Genomic DNA, 14,536 nt, shown 5'->3' with positions numbered 1-14,536 from the left:
GAGAGAGAGAAAGAGAGAGAAGGAGAAGGAGAAGGAGAGAGGGATAAAAGAGTTTTCTATTTCTGTGTCAAAGTGCGGAAACTGTTCTTACAGTACAACTCAACTGACAGAGACACACTAACATATGTTTCTGAGCTATTTCAGCAAACCACTCACAGACTGGTTCATATTTAAATATAGATGAGTGCTTTCCCCCCTTAATAAAGCCCTATCAAAAAGACTAAAATGGACAACAACAGATGGGAAACGTGGGCAGAGGAAATAGAGTGTCTGGTTGTATCAAGACGTCTTGATTAAGACCTTTAATTGTGATGGAGAGAGATCAGAGACAAAACAAAAGCACAAGCAAGGAGTGAGCTCATCACAGAGTCTGAAGGCTTGGGTCTCACTCTGAGCAGATAGCGTCTGTTTGGTAGGTGATTGTGGCGGTGATGATAGACGGATTAAAAAGATAACGGGGAAGATTTCACTGTTCCACTGTGGCACTGTTGCACCACCTCCACAAACTGCTGATTCATGGTGGCATTCTCAGAGACCACAAACCATTCATAATGCACCGAGTGAGACACACATATCACCGACTGTGCATGGATCTGTGCAGATCAAAACTGTTTCAATGAACACCACAGATGGTCTGTATTCTGATTAAATGTTTTGCTTGAGCACAGTGTGACAGATGGGTGATATCCTCAAATTATCAGGGTCTATCGAGCAATTTTTTCAACACAAGGCTGTATGGGTATTTGTATTAAATTGTGGTTCTTTACATTCTTGCATACTTACAGTGACAGGCAGCTCTCTCTCACTGGAGCCCAGCAGTCCGTTGATGGTGCAGTGGAACAGCTGGTCGTTATGGAAGCTGATGTTACAGGGATAGGAGCCAACCATCACCGAGTATTCCTCCGGCACCAGCTCCAGATCACTTGGCCCTTTCTACACCAGAAGCGAACAAAAACAGCCATCAGCCGGACAGTGGTAAGAGACCAGAGGGGCCTGGTTTGAGCAGGCACAGATAACATTCATAAAGACCACAGCAGCTTTAACCCACACATACGTACAAGACACATACACATTATCATATACACACACAGAAACCAGGCTGCTGTAGGCCTGTCACGCAGCTGTCACAAAGAGGAAGCCAGCAGAAAACTCATCCATTCTGGGCTAGAGTTCAGCTTAAAGCAGCAAACATTCCCGCTGCCTTCCTCACATGGCCAGGGAGGGAAGTTTCTACAAACAAACCCGCTGACAGTCATCCCTCCCTCTGCCCAAAATAACATTCTCAGGGCCTTTACAGGAGCCCGTTGGAATAAGCTGCACGGCCCTCATTTTATCAGTCCAACTATGTCCTGTGACAATACAAGCCCCGCTTCTCACTGCTGAGTCCTAGTTTAGGACATTAAAGGGACATTCCACTAAGTTGACACATGAAGTAAACAAAAAAAACAGTTTTAAAATGTCTTCTGTGGCTCTAGAGGAAGCTTGATCTCATATTGATGTCATCAGGGTTATTTCAGCTTGGTTGAGTCAGATTTATAACAGAAAACCTGTGGGGTGTGGAGTTTGAGAGACCTTCGCCAGACAGCGAAGATTTAATGATAGATGCTATTTAGTTGCTTCATGTGAAATGTAGGATGCAGTGTTTCTGGAGTCTGTCCCATACTAGAGATTAAACATTGCACATCAGGATATCTTGGCCTCCGATTTTGACCTTTTATCTCGTCTCTTTTAAGTTCTTAACTTTCTGGAAGTGCAATACTAAAGGACTGGCATACTGCTTTAATGTCAATGGCATCAAGTCTCTGTGGATTTCTAGAAAGATTGTACAGTATATTGACTAAATGTTTATTTCACAAGACACTCAGAATTTTGGGTTGCAACTCGGATTTTAGTTTTTATCATCTAGCATTATTGTACTCTCCAGAGAGACTGCTAAGATCAGGGAACACGGCCACATTGCTGGAACTAAGTCTGAAAACGGAGGAACGTGAGTGGACAGATGATCAGACAGGTTGTAAACAAGCCAACTGTTTAGCTACATATTTAAAGCACTTCACTGAACCAGGAAGCCAGTCTGTAAACTCTGATGGATGTTTTAAACAGACGATATTTTTTACCATCCCCCTTTGTTTTCTCTTTCAAATAAGTCTAACTTACCACGTGGGTTGTTTCAACAGTAAATTGACTGTACTTGTATAGCGCCTTTCTAGTCTTCTGACCACTCAAAATGCTTGTACACTACATGCCACATTTGCCAATATTCATACAATACACATTCAACCAAAACTAACATATTTATACACATTCGTACACAATTTGGGGTTCAGTATCTTGCTCAAGCGAGCCAAGGATCAAACTGCCAACCATCTGATTAGTGGATGACCCACTTTACCTTCTAAGCCCACAGCCGCCCCGACCTGTACGTATCATCTGTATCATCTGACTTTTTGCTCTGTCAGACTTATTTTTAGCAATATTGCAGAATTCCTAGATCTCACTTAACTTGGTATGTTCCATGTGATTATTATTATATAGGAATAATGGCCAAAACAACGAAAATAAGACCCTTTCCCCATGCAATTTCCCTTTAATATAAGAATGACAAATGAGGAAGTGTGTGTGTGTGTGTGTGAGTGTGTTTATCCCCAGTGTGCTTCCTTGCTTTGATTACACCCTCAGGGCCCTGTTCTGTCCCTACTGCAGGATGCCACCCCCTGGGTCTCTGTCAACAAATGCTTCCTAACACACGCACACACACACACACACACACACACACACACACACACATGCATATACACATTGATAATACACACATAGAGACACAAAGAGCATTAACATAGCAAAATATGTTTGAACATATTGTAAAATATACAGTATAACCTCCATATACAACACAACATTTCACACTTAAACTCATTGGACCAAAACAATGAATTCTAAAGGCCAAAACAGGATGAAAGCAAACAAAACCCACCCACATTCCAGCTCAGGTCCTTAATATAGGATCTGGCTGACTAACAAGCTCCCTATTAAACAAACACACACATTCTCTCCAGCCTCTCTCCCCCGTTCAGGTCCACCACAAGTGGATCCACCTTCCTAAAGAAAACAGGAAACAACAGACAAGTCAGCCATGTAGACAGACTGGGCTGAGACAGCGATTCCTGCAGGGGCCTCATCCTGACACACACAAACACATGAAGAGGAAGCTGCATCATGTCCGAACTTCCCTGTCTGTGCTGTTAGCATTTGCATGTCGTACAGTGTCACAGCCGGCAGCCCTTTAAGGCGATGAATCCATGCAGACAGGTGCTTAGATCAGCCAGGCCACAGGAACATGGGACCTCCCGCTGAGCTGCCACTGCACCCTTCCCCCATCAGACCCCCGACAGAAGTCAACACGTTTCAGCGGACGGGGGCCTTTGATGTGTATTTTGTGCCTTTCGTTTATGTGAATTTGAATAAATGAACATTCAGCCTTGTCTGCTGTTCACAGTGGGGGCCATCGGTTTACAGCAGTGGTGCTTTTGGAGCCAAGCAACAAGCAACCTTTAGAAAACATCTTTGCGCTATGTAGAATTCAAATATGGGTGCATGAAAGCCGAGGTTGTAAACAGAGTTAACATCAGATAGTATCGTTAAGTTTGACTCTTAGTGCTAGTCATTGTTTCTGTCAGATTTGACAGTGTCAGTTGAAGCTCAAAGCACCACTGTGCCAACCTACAGAGAGCTGGTAGCATGCTTAGTCTTGTTTTCTTGTAAATAATCTAGATACAACCCTAGTGCTATTGCAAACTATTGCGGCAGTTTAATTTGATCAACCATACAATAGTATATGTAATCAATAAAACAGCTTCCTATACCTATCCAATTAGAGGTTGAGGACATTGACTCAAAACAATTTCTAATAAACACGTAACCATTTGCTTAACACTGAAGCGCTGATCTGAACCTCCGGTGTCAGCAGTGTCACTCACGTTGATGATGAGCGTCAGTGGCTCTCCTGGGTGGTGTTTGATCAGCTTCTCCTTGTTGGCAGTGAAGAACTGAGGGTCCTCCACATACTCCAACTGGAAGTGAACTTTATGAGTTTCCTCGTCCTCATCCTCTGCCTCTGCTTCCCCGCTGTCATAGGAGGGGCTATCACCCGTGTAGAGGACGCCGTTCAGGAAGAACTGCACCGAGGTCTGCTGGGACTGGCTGGACGCATGGGACGGGCAGGTAATCATGGAGTTGGAGACCACTGTGCAGCTCTGAGGAAGAAAAGGAGGTAGCTTTGACATTTATGATTTCTATTCGCTTTCTTGCCAAGAGTTAGATGAGACAATCAATGAGATAATCAGCCTACTAGCAGTGACTTCCTGACACTTCCTGACAGGGCCAGACTTTCCCCTGTTTCAAGTTGTTATGCTAAGCTAAGCTAACCAGCTAGTGGTTGTAGCTTCATACTTAACAGACAGATATGAGAGTAGTATTGATTCTCTCTGCGAAACAGCAGATAGGCTACGTGTATTTCCCAAAATGAACTCCTGTAAGGTTTTTAGGTTTAGTGTGGTGACTCCATTAATTTACACATTAAAAACATATCTTTAAATTTTTTTCTACTTAATTATAAATTTTCACAAGTATGATTATATGGTTGAATGAGTGTTATCAAATAAAAAAAGAAACTGGTTGCTCACCGTTTTTCCTATTTCCAGCACCTGCATGATGACACTCTGCACCAGATCAAAACCCTGGCCTTTCACTGTGATGGTCCTGCCACCACTGTGACATACACACACAGACACAGAGAGTCACATCTCAGACATGACAACAATGTGTCAAATTCATACTAGTATGCAAATACTTTGGGACACTGCATCAAAACAAGAGAGAAACAGGGGACCAGATAATAATGCAAAACAGTTTGACTGCAGTGAAAATCCGTGCACATGTCATCAAAGACACGCCGCTACCCTGTCACACACATGCTGCACTATTTAGAACACAATAGGGAGAAAATGCTGCACATCAGGACGACATTACAGTAATGAGTTATGTCAGTGACTCTGGGAGGGGAACCGCAGAGTCATCCAGCTTGAGATTTCTAAGACGTTTAGGTTTTAATGCCTCTGCTGTGTGTAGAGCTGTCTACCTACCTGAGGTAGCTCCTTTTAGGGTAGATGGAGTTGATTGTCGGGTTCTTCTCGTAGGTGTACGTGGTGCTGAGCTCGGCACTTTGACAGGGAAGGTTTTCAAACTCCACGCACACTGCCACTGTGTCAGTGTGTGCTTGTAAGGCTGGAGGCATGGTGCACTCAATGGTTTCATCTGTTTTGCTAAAAACACGAGATAAACATCGTAACCACACGTCTTGTGATGTCTACAAGTGCTCAAACATAAAACGTTTCCACTTGGATTCAGAGTTATGTTTATTGCAGATTTTCATACAAGCATTCTTTTGAAATACACATTACTATCGCTACACGCAGAGCTTTCAACAATCAACAGTCATGCAGGCCTTGCATAGCCACACAGCTTGAATATTTGATCAATAGGTTTATGCATTTACAGTACTTGGTGTCAGCTATGTAAAGAAATTACTGATACAGAAGAAATCACCTTCCAATGCATTAAGAGACATAAAGACTTGCATCATGACTTGCAATTTTCTCATTAAGACTTCCAACTAAGGACGTGCTCTGACAGACTTGAGACTTGGTCTGGACTTAAGACAAGCAGTACTTACTCTGTGATGGTACACTCCAGCGTGTTGTTGACCATGACTCTGACCTGAGAGCCAATGTCCAGATTCTCCCCCCTGATGGATACTCTAGTTCCTCCAGCACGAGAGCCTTTCTTTGGCTCCATGGACAGCAGTTTTGGGATCTGAATACAGACGAGAGATACAGCACATGACTAATAAGACATCAAATCTATCATTAGACATCTGACAGCTTCTGTCTTACTCAGACTGTCTATTGTGCTCTATGATACACCAAACAAAATATTTCCTCATCCTTTGAGGTTTTAGAAATTCTTGTCTTTTTAGATTGGCTGAGACAGCTGCTGACTATAACAGTAAATTAGTGAAGAAAAGTGTGAAGACAGCTCATGCTATAATATGTTAAATTGCTGCTGAAGCCTTTGGGCACAAGCTTGAAGGACAGCTATACTGTGGGTAAGAAGCAATAATGTTGTACATAATGCATACACATGAAAAACTGCATGCAGATACAGTCATATATGCAAATGTAAACACATATACACAAGCACACACACCCACACACACACAATCACAAAGGCTCCTCAGGCGAAGATGAATATCCCTGTCCAGCTCTGCAGCTACCAGCATCAGCATTCCTGCTCTTTCCGAACTTTCTATCCCCGCCATGAACCTCGCCTCAAGGGAAACCTCTTATCCTCACTGACAGGATTCACTTCCTCAGTGTGCACAGATGGAGGAGACCTATTGTGTGTTTGTGTGTCAGAGTGGGTGTAAGGAGGCAGATGTTTCCGTCTAAAGGTTCGAGGAAGGAGATGCAGCAGAGGCACATATCCTGTCTCCAAAACTGTTTTCCCTTTCTCCCACATCTTCCCCTCACCACCCTGCAAGAAAAACCCCTCTCACACTGAGCATCTCAGAGCTGGGCATGGAAGCCTGAGAGGAGTTCCCACAAGAGGATGGTGTAATGTTTGTTGCTTTGGATTTTCTTCATCCTTGTGTATCAAGATGGGCTTCGAGATCAGGGTGATTTCTCTGTGGGATGATTCATAGGCAGAGCTGCTCTTAGAGGCTGCTGAAATGATAGATCCTTCCAGCGCTGAATTATAAAAACCTCTTTGTCCACAAACAAAAAGAAACAAAGGGCTTACATGGGTATTTCCACTGGCTGAATACTCTAAATCCAATGGGAGACTGTGTGGGTCGAGGTCCATTAACACAATGCTGGCTAGCTTGACCCGACCAGTGATGAATTCAGAGCAAAGGGACCTTCTGACAATCGCCATATTTGTTTTTGCTGGCAGCAAGTGCAGAATGACAATAGTGCTTAGTTGCAGCTCTGATGAACGTTTGAAGATTCCCACACACTCGCATTCCTCAGAATCATAAAACGCATCTGTTAACACTCAACTGACACACTTAGGAAGGCTTTCCCAGTGGGGAACAAGGAACAAGAGAGAGTAGAAGAAGAAGAATGTGGAGGGAGAGACTGATAGAACAGAAAGCAAAGATCAGCTGGAGGGTAGACGTCTGGAGAATACTCACTAAGTATGAGAAGCTCTCCTTTGACGTCCCAATCTCACTCTGATCCACGTCCACTTGGACAATATCAGTCCTGTCATGTGCAGACTGCCCAGTGACACACACCAGCCTAGGGAATAAAAAAAGAGTGTGAACTCCTTGTTTGGTTGTCAAAACACCATAATCAGAGATCAGTTAATAAAAAACAATAATAATAATGGATAAGAACACTCAATAATACAGATTATAATTTTAATCTTATAAACTAATTTTAAAAAAAGGGGGACCCAATATAAAGATGAAGAAAGAGATCTTGATCGTGGCCGCTAAACAAAGACACATAATTAAACCTGGAGAATGGTGGTTATGAACTAATTCATCAAACCCTAATGCATTTACATATGGAATCCAATAAAGCCTTGAGATATCAGATATCAGGAGATGTAAAGTTCAAAGCTCCTCAGACCAGATGTGTCTAACCACAGAGGAGATTAAGGGGCTGCTGAGGCTTGTTCTCTCGCCTCCTGGCTGTGATTAAGCCTTGTGTCATCAGTGCACGCTCTACAGGGACGTCTCATATTAATGACACGGTGGTGTACCGAGGCACAGGGTTCTACTGTTCTGGGGCCTCACTGGGATAAATGTACTTCAGGGGGAACACAACCTTTATCACCTCACATGATCCCCCTCCAGCTTGACACCCTGTCGGTTTATTTAGTCAGGTGCCTGGTGCTACAGCGGTTATAAATTCTCAGATTGTGATCATATGATTGACAGAAAGAGGAATTGTGGGGAATTTACATAAGCAGAGGAGCTGAGTTCTATGTAGGAGGACTTGGCAGGACATAAGCTAAGGCTGGGCAGGATAGATTTGGGCCTGGCTGGGGTCAGGCTGTTGAGGCTGAGATCAGAGAGAAAAGCTGTATCTGAGTTTGTTTTTAAATGTAAGGTCTTATATGACTCAATCAAAGTTGTTCTGTTTTAACCAAACTCAAGCCCGAAGCACTGCAGTGTTTAATGAGCTCAATTTAAAACATGGATTTTCTTTATATGCCTGAATAGCCGTTATATAAAATATTCTAAAATAACCTGCAGTTATCCAGCCATCTGTGGATAGCAGGTTCTACATTTGTGCTCATTAATTACAGAAGCGTCAGGTAAAGAATGTCGTTACACTCAAATTATACTCCTGTCAGTTACGTGCCATGAGGGCAGAAGCGCACCTGTCTGAAGAAAAAAAATGCATTATTTCACATGCTCTGATTAAGGGAAGAAAGAAACAGGAACAAATGAAGTGAAACATGACTATTCAAAGACTGGAGCCTCAGGGAAATAAAATAAATTGGCGCCTGAATCAGCCTGAACCTGTAGGGTTGCTTCAGGCTTAACTGGATTCAGTCTAAGAAACAAACTGTTATCACAACAATACATCACATATGATATATGCTATAATATTGAGGATTATTCTTCAAAAAAGACAATATTTCTTGAAGAGTACAGAAAGAAGTATTTAGTATTTAGATTTAGTAGAAACACAGTTTAATACCCGTTTTACGTCAAAATATTAAAGTATCAGGGTATGGACAATCATTTTCCTGATTTTTAGTTAATAGTAAAATAATAAATTTAAAAATAGTGAAAAATGTTTTTTCTAAGGAGATGTCTTCAGATATCTAGTTATGTGCGACCATCAGTCAAAAAAAAAAAGATATTTACTTTACAATGATATAAAATCCTCACATTAAAGAAGCCAGAAACAGAAAATATTTCCCATTTTAGCTTAAAAAGTAACTTGTGTCGCAGAAATGATCATTCGTGCGATATCGTGCAGCCCTATGTGGCACATTAGTAAAGCACTGAATAGAAATATCTAATGATAAAAATAGAAATCAATACATTTTCAGACCTTTTTCATTAAACTTAAGTCTATCAGATAATCTAAAATGCAGCCATAATATTAAATTAATTTGCATTTTTTAACACGTTATTTAAAAAATTAATCTAAATGAATGTGTTTAATTTAACATTTGACACCAAACTCGGGTGGCCAGGCATTTTTTTAGGGGTAGCAGCTGCCAACGCATGCAGATTCCCCAGTGTGTGTGCTGAGTGTGATGTTGATGTAGTGTGATCCAAGTCAAAGGACATACAGCAGAGAGAGCATTGATTGACCCTGCTCCACATTCCAGCACCTCCCCACTGCTGAGATATTATGGGTTTCAGAGGGCAATATTTTGGCTAGTTTTGAAGATTTCTCTGTTCATTTCCCTTGAGTGGATGATGAGGATCATCAACAATCAAGCCTGTGCATGTGGATGTGAGTGTTGTCTGTGGTACTGCTAAATGCTGGGGCGAAGGCCACTCAAGGCTCATATTAAAATGATAGAGACGGCAGTATGGAGGACCTGAGCCAAAAACCCAGAGAAGTGCTCCAGTAAATGAGGTGTGCCTAGACTGACTGTGCCATTAATTAAAATGTTGACACCAAGTGAGTGGAGCACAGTCTCTTCAGTGCAGCACATTTTCCTTTTGGCGCACAGATGTGAACTTTCACCTCTCAGCACACGAGCAGACACCTGTCTCAACAGCCATGGTAAATGAGGTCACATGTGTAGGTGCGTACCTGTGCTGTTGAGTGTGTGTGTGTAAGGCATTTCTTCAAGAGGCAGTTAGAATTTTGGATCTTCCGAACTGAGCTATTTTTGTTAAGCTGTGGTTATTTTAAACACCTCACATCTTCACCAGGCTTTATGGATGTGGTATGAATAGGTTTCATTTTTTTTTCTAAAAAAGCTTTACAATAAGGCAAGATTTAATGTTTAGGGTTTAAGTTGATGAGATGAGATAGAATCAAATCCAAACAAATCAATGGGAGGTCCCCCACGAGCATAGAAATATAAAGATCTGTGTGCGTTTGTGAATGTGTGTGTGTGCAAGCCAAATGTGCTGACACTGTCAGATGCACTGACATATTATGATTTGTCAATGCCACTTCCAGCAATGAGGATATGCTTCGCTGTCATAACAACCAGCCTCAGGAGCCAACGAGGAATGACGACACTAGATGAGAACACCCCAGGAGTGAAATGCGATTCGCTGTTTTTCGACATGTGCGGTTTCTGGGAATGTGTCAAGCAGCTGGAATGACAGGTAAGACCCGCAGGTCACCCTCGAACTGGTCTTTAATACAATGATTGGCTTCAGTGGAGCAAGACCAGATAAACAGTTCCATTCAAGGAACATTACAGATACTGAATGGAAGTTTGGATGTAACTATAGAGTTACTGAGTTCCACTGAGCTCTGTTATGCCTGTGTCAAAGCGGGGTCCTGCTGTCTCCATGGTGACAGTGTGATGGTCCCTGAGCTATGGAGGAATGGCGATGGAGTCATTTAAAATGAGAAGTGTGCTGCATAATAATATTTGTGAAAATTAGCCCCACAAATACATGAAAACTTCACCATGCAGGGATGGTTGATGTTTTATTTTCAAGACTGGTGGACATGCAAGACTACTAGTAAGTAACCTTCTGAACATTTGTTTGAATGTGATCTGGTATCTATAACAGTTTGCAATTCTGTCTCATGTATGTGTTGCCAGGACTTTAATATACCAGTCGCAACTCTCACATTTTGTAGTAGGATTTAGTGGCATCTAGCGGTAAAGTTGCAGATTGCAACTAACTGAACACCACTTGCGTCTGTATTTGACAACCTGAGAATGAGAATGGGCTGTGAAGTGTGTAGGTGTAAAGATACTGGGCCTATCCAGAGGCGCTGGTTTGTTCTGTGCTACCGTAGAAACAAGCAACTATTCAAAATGGAAAATGAAAATGGATAATTCTAACGAACACATAACATCTCCTATATTCAGGTGATTATACACTAATGAAAACAGTAGTTGCCAATAGATCCTCCTTAATGGTACACAATGAACCTTTGAAAGAGTTCTGTACTGACTGAGCAAAACGTTCCTATAACATTGTTAGGGAGTTAAATTAATGGAGAACCAGATAGAAGATATCATTTTTATCTCATGCATTCTTCTTTTTTTGTCAAAACCAGGGGTTAATATTACCCACAATGCAATTCACTCTCCAGCTGTTTGATTGGCTAGTGTTTGTTGCTTTTGTTGATTTGGTTGGTTAGGTTAGGGTAAGCCAATCAGAGGCAGGTTTTTTACTTTTTTAATGCATGGCACCAATGAATTTTTCTCATGCTTTTTCCTGCAGATAAGGTGAGTGACATCTAGCTTACTCTATCCATTAAACATAATGAATCAGGTAGCTCTCACTGTACTGTCTGATCTGAGGTGTATTTTCACTGGTTAAGGTCTGGTTTCACACTGTGTTCACTTGTTCTGATAGTCTCTACTCACCTGCCTGAAAGCATGTCAGGTTACCATGACAATGGGTAATTGTTATCTATCATCTCACCTGTCCTAACTGCAGCAGGGTTTAAAGTTATATTGATTTATAGAATATACCCTTGTTTTTCTTCCATGTTGTCATATTGGCGGTGTAGATGATGTAAAACATAATTAGTCTATGGTAATGGGAATTGAAAGGAAAAAAGTCCCTGTACACTGCTATGCAAACACTTGACATAAGCCTATATATGCACATTTGTGAATCATAATTTAGCCAGTACTACTTACTCTACGGAGACAGTGTAGAGCTCAGGCAGGAGACTACATGGCACATCTCCAATAGAGACCTTTACTGCTCCAGCCCTCCGGCCCAGGTTCCTGCCCTGTACTGTCAGCAGGGTGCCTCCTTCCACTGGACCCCTCAGGGGGAAGATCTGACAAAGACAGAGTAAAGTAATGAACAGGGAAGAAAACCCTGTGAAAACCCTATAACATGCACAATAAATTATAGCTCATAAGTAGATTACCTCCCTAAAAATGTTCCACTAATGACGGGTGATAATGAACATGACACAGAATTAAGAGAATAGTGATGCTGTCTTTGATTTTGACATGGAGTGTGGCACACAGAGAGATAAGGACAAGTACCCTCTGTAAGTGTTCTGCTGAAGACTGAGGTCTAATAGAATAGACACACGGTTTAGGTATACGCACACACACAAAGCAGACTCTTAACTGTGCCAGTCTGAGACTCTTCAGTCTCTAATCCTCTACAGCACATGCAAATAAAGAGCAGGCTAAGAGCCCCTTCACATCCCACAAGAGACAGACAGAGTGAGAGAGAGAGAGCTGGAGAGCACAGCAGAAAGGTGGATGAGTGGGGAGGCAATTTAGGGAACTGAGTGTCGAGAGGAGAGCGAATGCTGATGGTGGTGGTGAGAGAGCAAAGCCTCAACAGGGGAATTAATGCACAGTGCTATTCCCTTTCATCTGTTTTCCTGTGTCTGCTCGGTCAAATTCCTTAGTCCCATTTCTGCTGTTGTTCAGAGGCATGCTCACATGCATCATTTCAGCCCTTGCCTTTGGTCTCTAAACTTTCCACTCAGCAACCGTGGAAAGAAAGGGGAAGACCGTCACCTCTCCAATTACCACGGAAACACAGCTTTAGAGATAGCATCTCCGACGCCCAGGCAAAAGCAATCTACCATCATGTTGCCACTGTAGCATAGCTAGCCCAGCAGCACGCATGCTTTTCTGAATGACCCCCTGGCTGAGCCGGGGTCAGTGTGACCCTTCTGCTGTGTTATTAGCCTGGCTCCGGCTCTATCAGAAACTGAGCTTAAGAATGAAAACAGCACTTCTGTTTGGTCTAGGTGAAAGGGCGAACTTTGGCTCTGCATTCAGATCATTTGAAACCCACAAGAGTGACAGCACAGATAAATAAACCATATATTTCCCAGCTAAAAGGGGGAGGCAGTTAAGTAAAGAAAGTGTATTACTTTTAATATTGTGTGAAAACAAACTATTGCAAGCCAACCTTTTATTTACAGTATTTCTGTGGAAGCTACACCACAGGAAATGATGCAAATGTTTTTTGTGGTTATATTAAGTTTTTGGATATTAAGTGTGACCACTATGTGGCCACATATATACTTTGACCTATGACAAAAACACATAACCAGATTCTTTCATACACATGTAATGCACAAACACTACATAAATGAACACAGAAGACAAACACACAAAAAGACCCCACCCTCTCTACAGAGCTGATCAGTAAGCAGAGTTATTTATTATCACTATGCGTCTTACAGCACCTAGTGTGTCTCTGTGGTGCCATTGAGCATTGACATCAACATCAGCTGGCATGCTGTTCATTTACACCTCTTACAAGTCTGGGAGTCTTGATTTACAGCACAAACTCTGCCAGGCCTCCAGGGAGCTCACGCTGTGTGAATGTGTCTCTGCGAAAAACCTCCACAAGGAATGTTGGAGCTGTTAAATGCATTTGAGGACTAAATTATTACACGTCCTTCTATTCATATCAAAAATATTCCACATGTACTCTACATGCAGATATACAACCTGCACCAGATAAACTACCTAACTGATAAAATCCATATGTTTTCTTTTTGTTATATTTTTGTTCTGAATAGATTGCTTTGAGGCCAGAGCTTTCATCTTCTTCCCCTTACTCTAGTTCTTCTGCTTCACACTAATCAAGGTGGACGTGAGGACAAAAACAGGAAAAGGCTTCTCACTATACTGTACCCTTCTCCACCCTTTCTCTGTCCAAATAGCTCTCCATCCTCTCTCCCAAACCATTTATGTCTCACCCAGATCCCTCTGTTCTCTTTTTATTTTCATGTCGTGGATAAACTATGTTTGGCAGTTCCAGTTTGGACGCCGAAGTACCTCTAATTTTTTTTTTTTTAAACAGTGAACTAGCCCACACATAACATGAGAATAAAGGGCTGCAGAGATAATAAATGTCTCCATTGTCTTAAGTCACTGCATTGAATAAAGGGAATTTTTCACAATTAGGTGGTGTGTGGCAAAGTTAAATGAATAATGAAATCCTCCTTCATATTATTGATATTTTGGCGCTAGTATATTGTCATAGAGATTGCATGTGACAAAGCAAAGCAAGAAAAACACATTTTATTATCTGTGGTGCTGTACACACAGTCAGTAGGACTATATAACAAAAAGCTGCTGGTGTGTGTGTGTGTGTGTGTGTGTGTGTGTGTGTGAGAATGTTTAGGGAGAGCTCATCTTTTCCTCCGTAAGCCGGAGTGCTCGGGCTCAAAACCCCTGTGAATTCCCTGGGAAAACGTGGCTGCCAAACCATTGCATCACACACCCCACAGAACCACAGCCCCAGTATCCTTTCTGCAACCCGTTCTCTTGAGAAATCCAGTGGGGGTGTGTGTGTGTGTGT

At 42.1% G+C, this 14,536-nt stretch overlaps 1 protein-coding gene across 1 annotated transcript in view; it reads right to left on the bottom strand.

Moving 5' to 3' along the window:
* Nucleotides 1-14,536, bottom strand: part of plxnd1 (plexin D1) — a 58,312-nt gene that overhangs the window by 16,859 nt on the left and 26,917 nt on the right. Inside the window, exons 13-19 of the mRNA XM_035655930.1 lie at nt 11,884-12,029; nt 7,253-7,358; nt 5,732-5,871; nt 5,142-5,321; nt 4,683-4,767; nt 3,978-4,253; nt 784-933 (exon numbers count right to left, since the gene is read on the bottom strand). Of these exons, the coding sequence (XP_035511823.1) occupies nt 784-933; nt 3,978-4,253; nt 4,683-4,767; nt 5,142-5,321; nt 5,732-5,871; nt 7,253-7,358; nt 11,884-12,029 (1,083 nt within the window). The remainder of the gene's footprint in view (nt 1-783; nt 934-3,977; nt 4,254-4,682; nt 4,768-5,141; nt 5,322-5,731; nt 5,872-7,252; nt 7,359-11,883; nt 12,030-14,536) is intronic.

The sequence above is a fragment of the Morone saxatilis genome, unplaced genomic scaffold (genome assembly GCF_004916995.1).
Source record: "Morone saxatilis isolate NCDOM2014 unplaced genomic scaffold, NCSU_SB_2.0 Contig15, whole genome shotgun sequence".
In the NCBI taxonomy this organism is placed as follows: Eukaryota; Metazoa; Chordata; class Actinopteri; family Moronidae; genus Morone; species Morone saxatilis.
The sequence above is the reverse complement of the archived record's forward strand: the minus strand, read 5'-3'. Positions and strand labels throughout refer to the sequence as shown.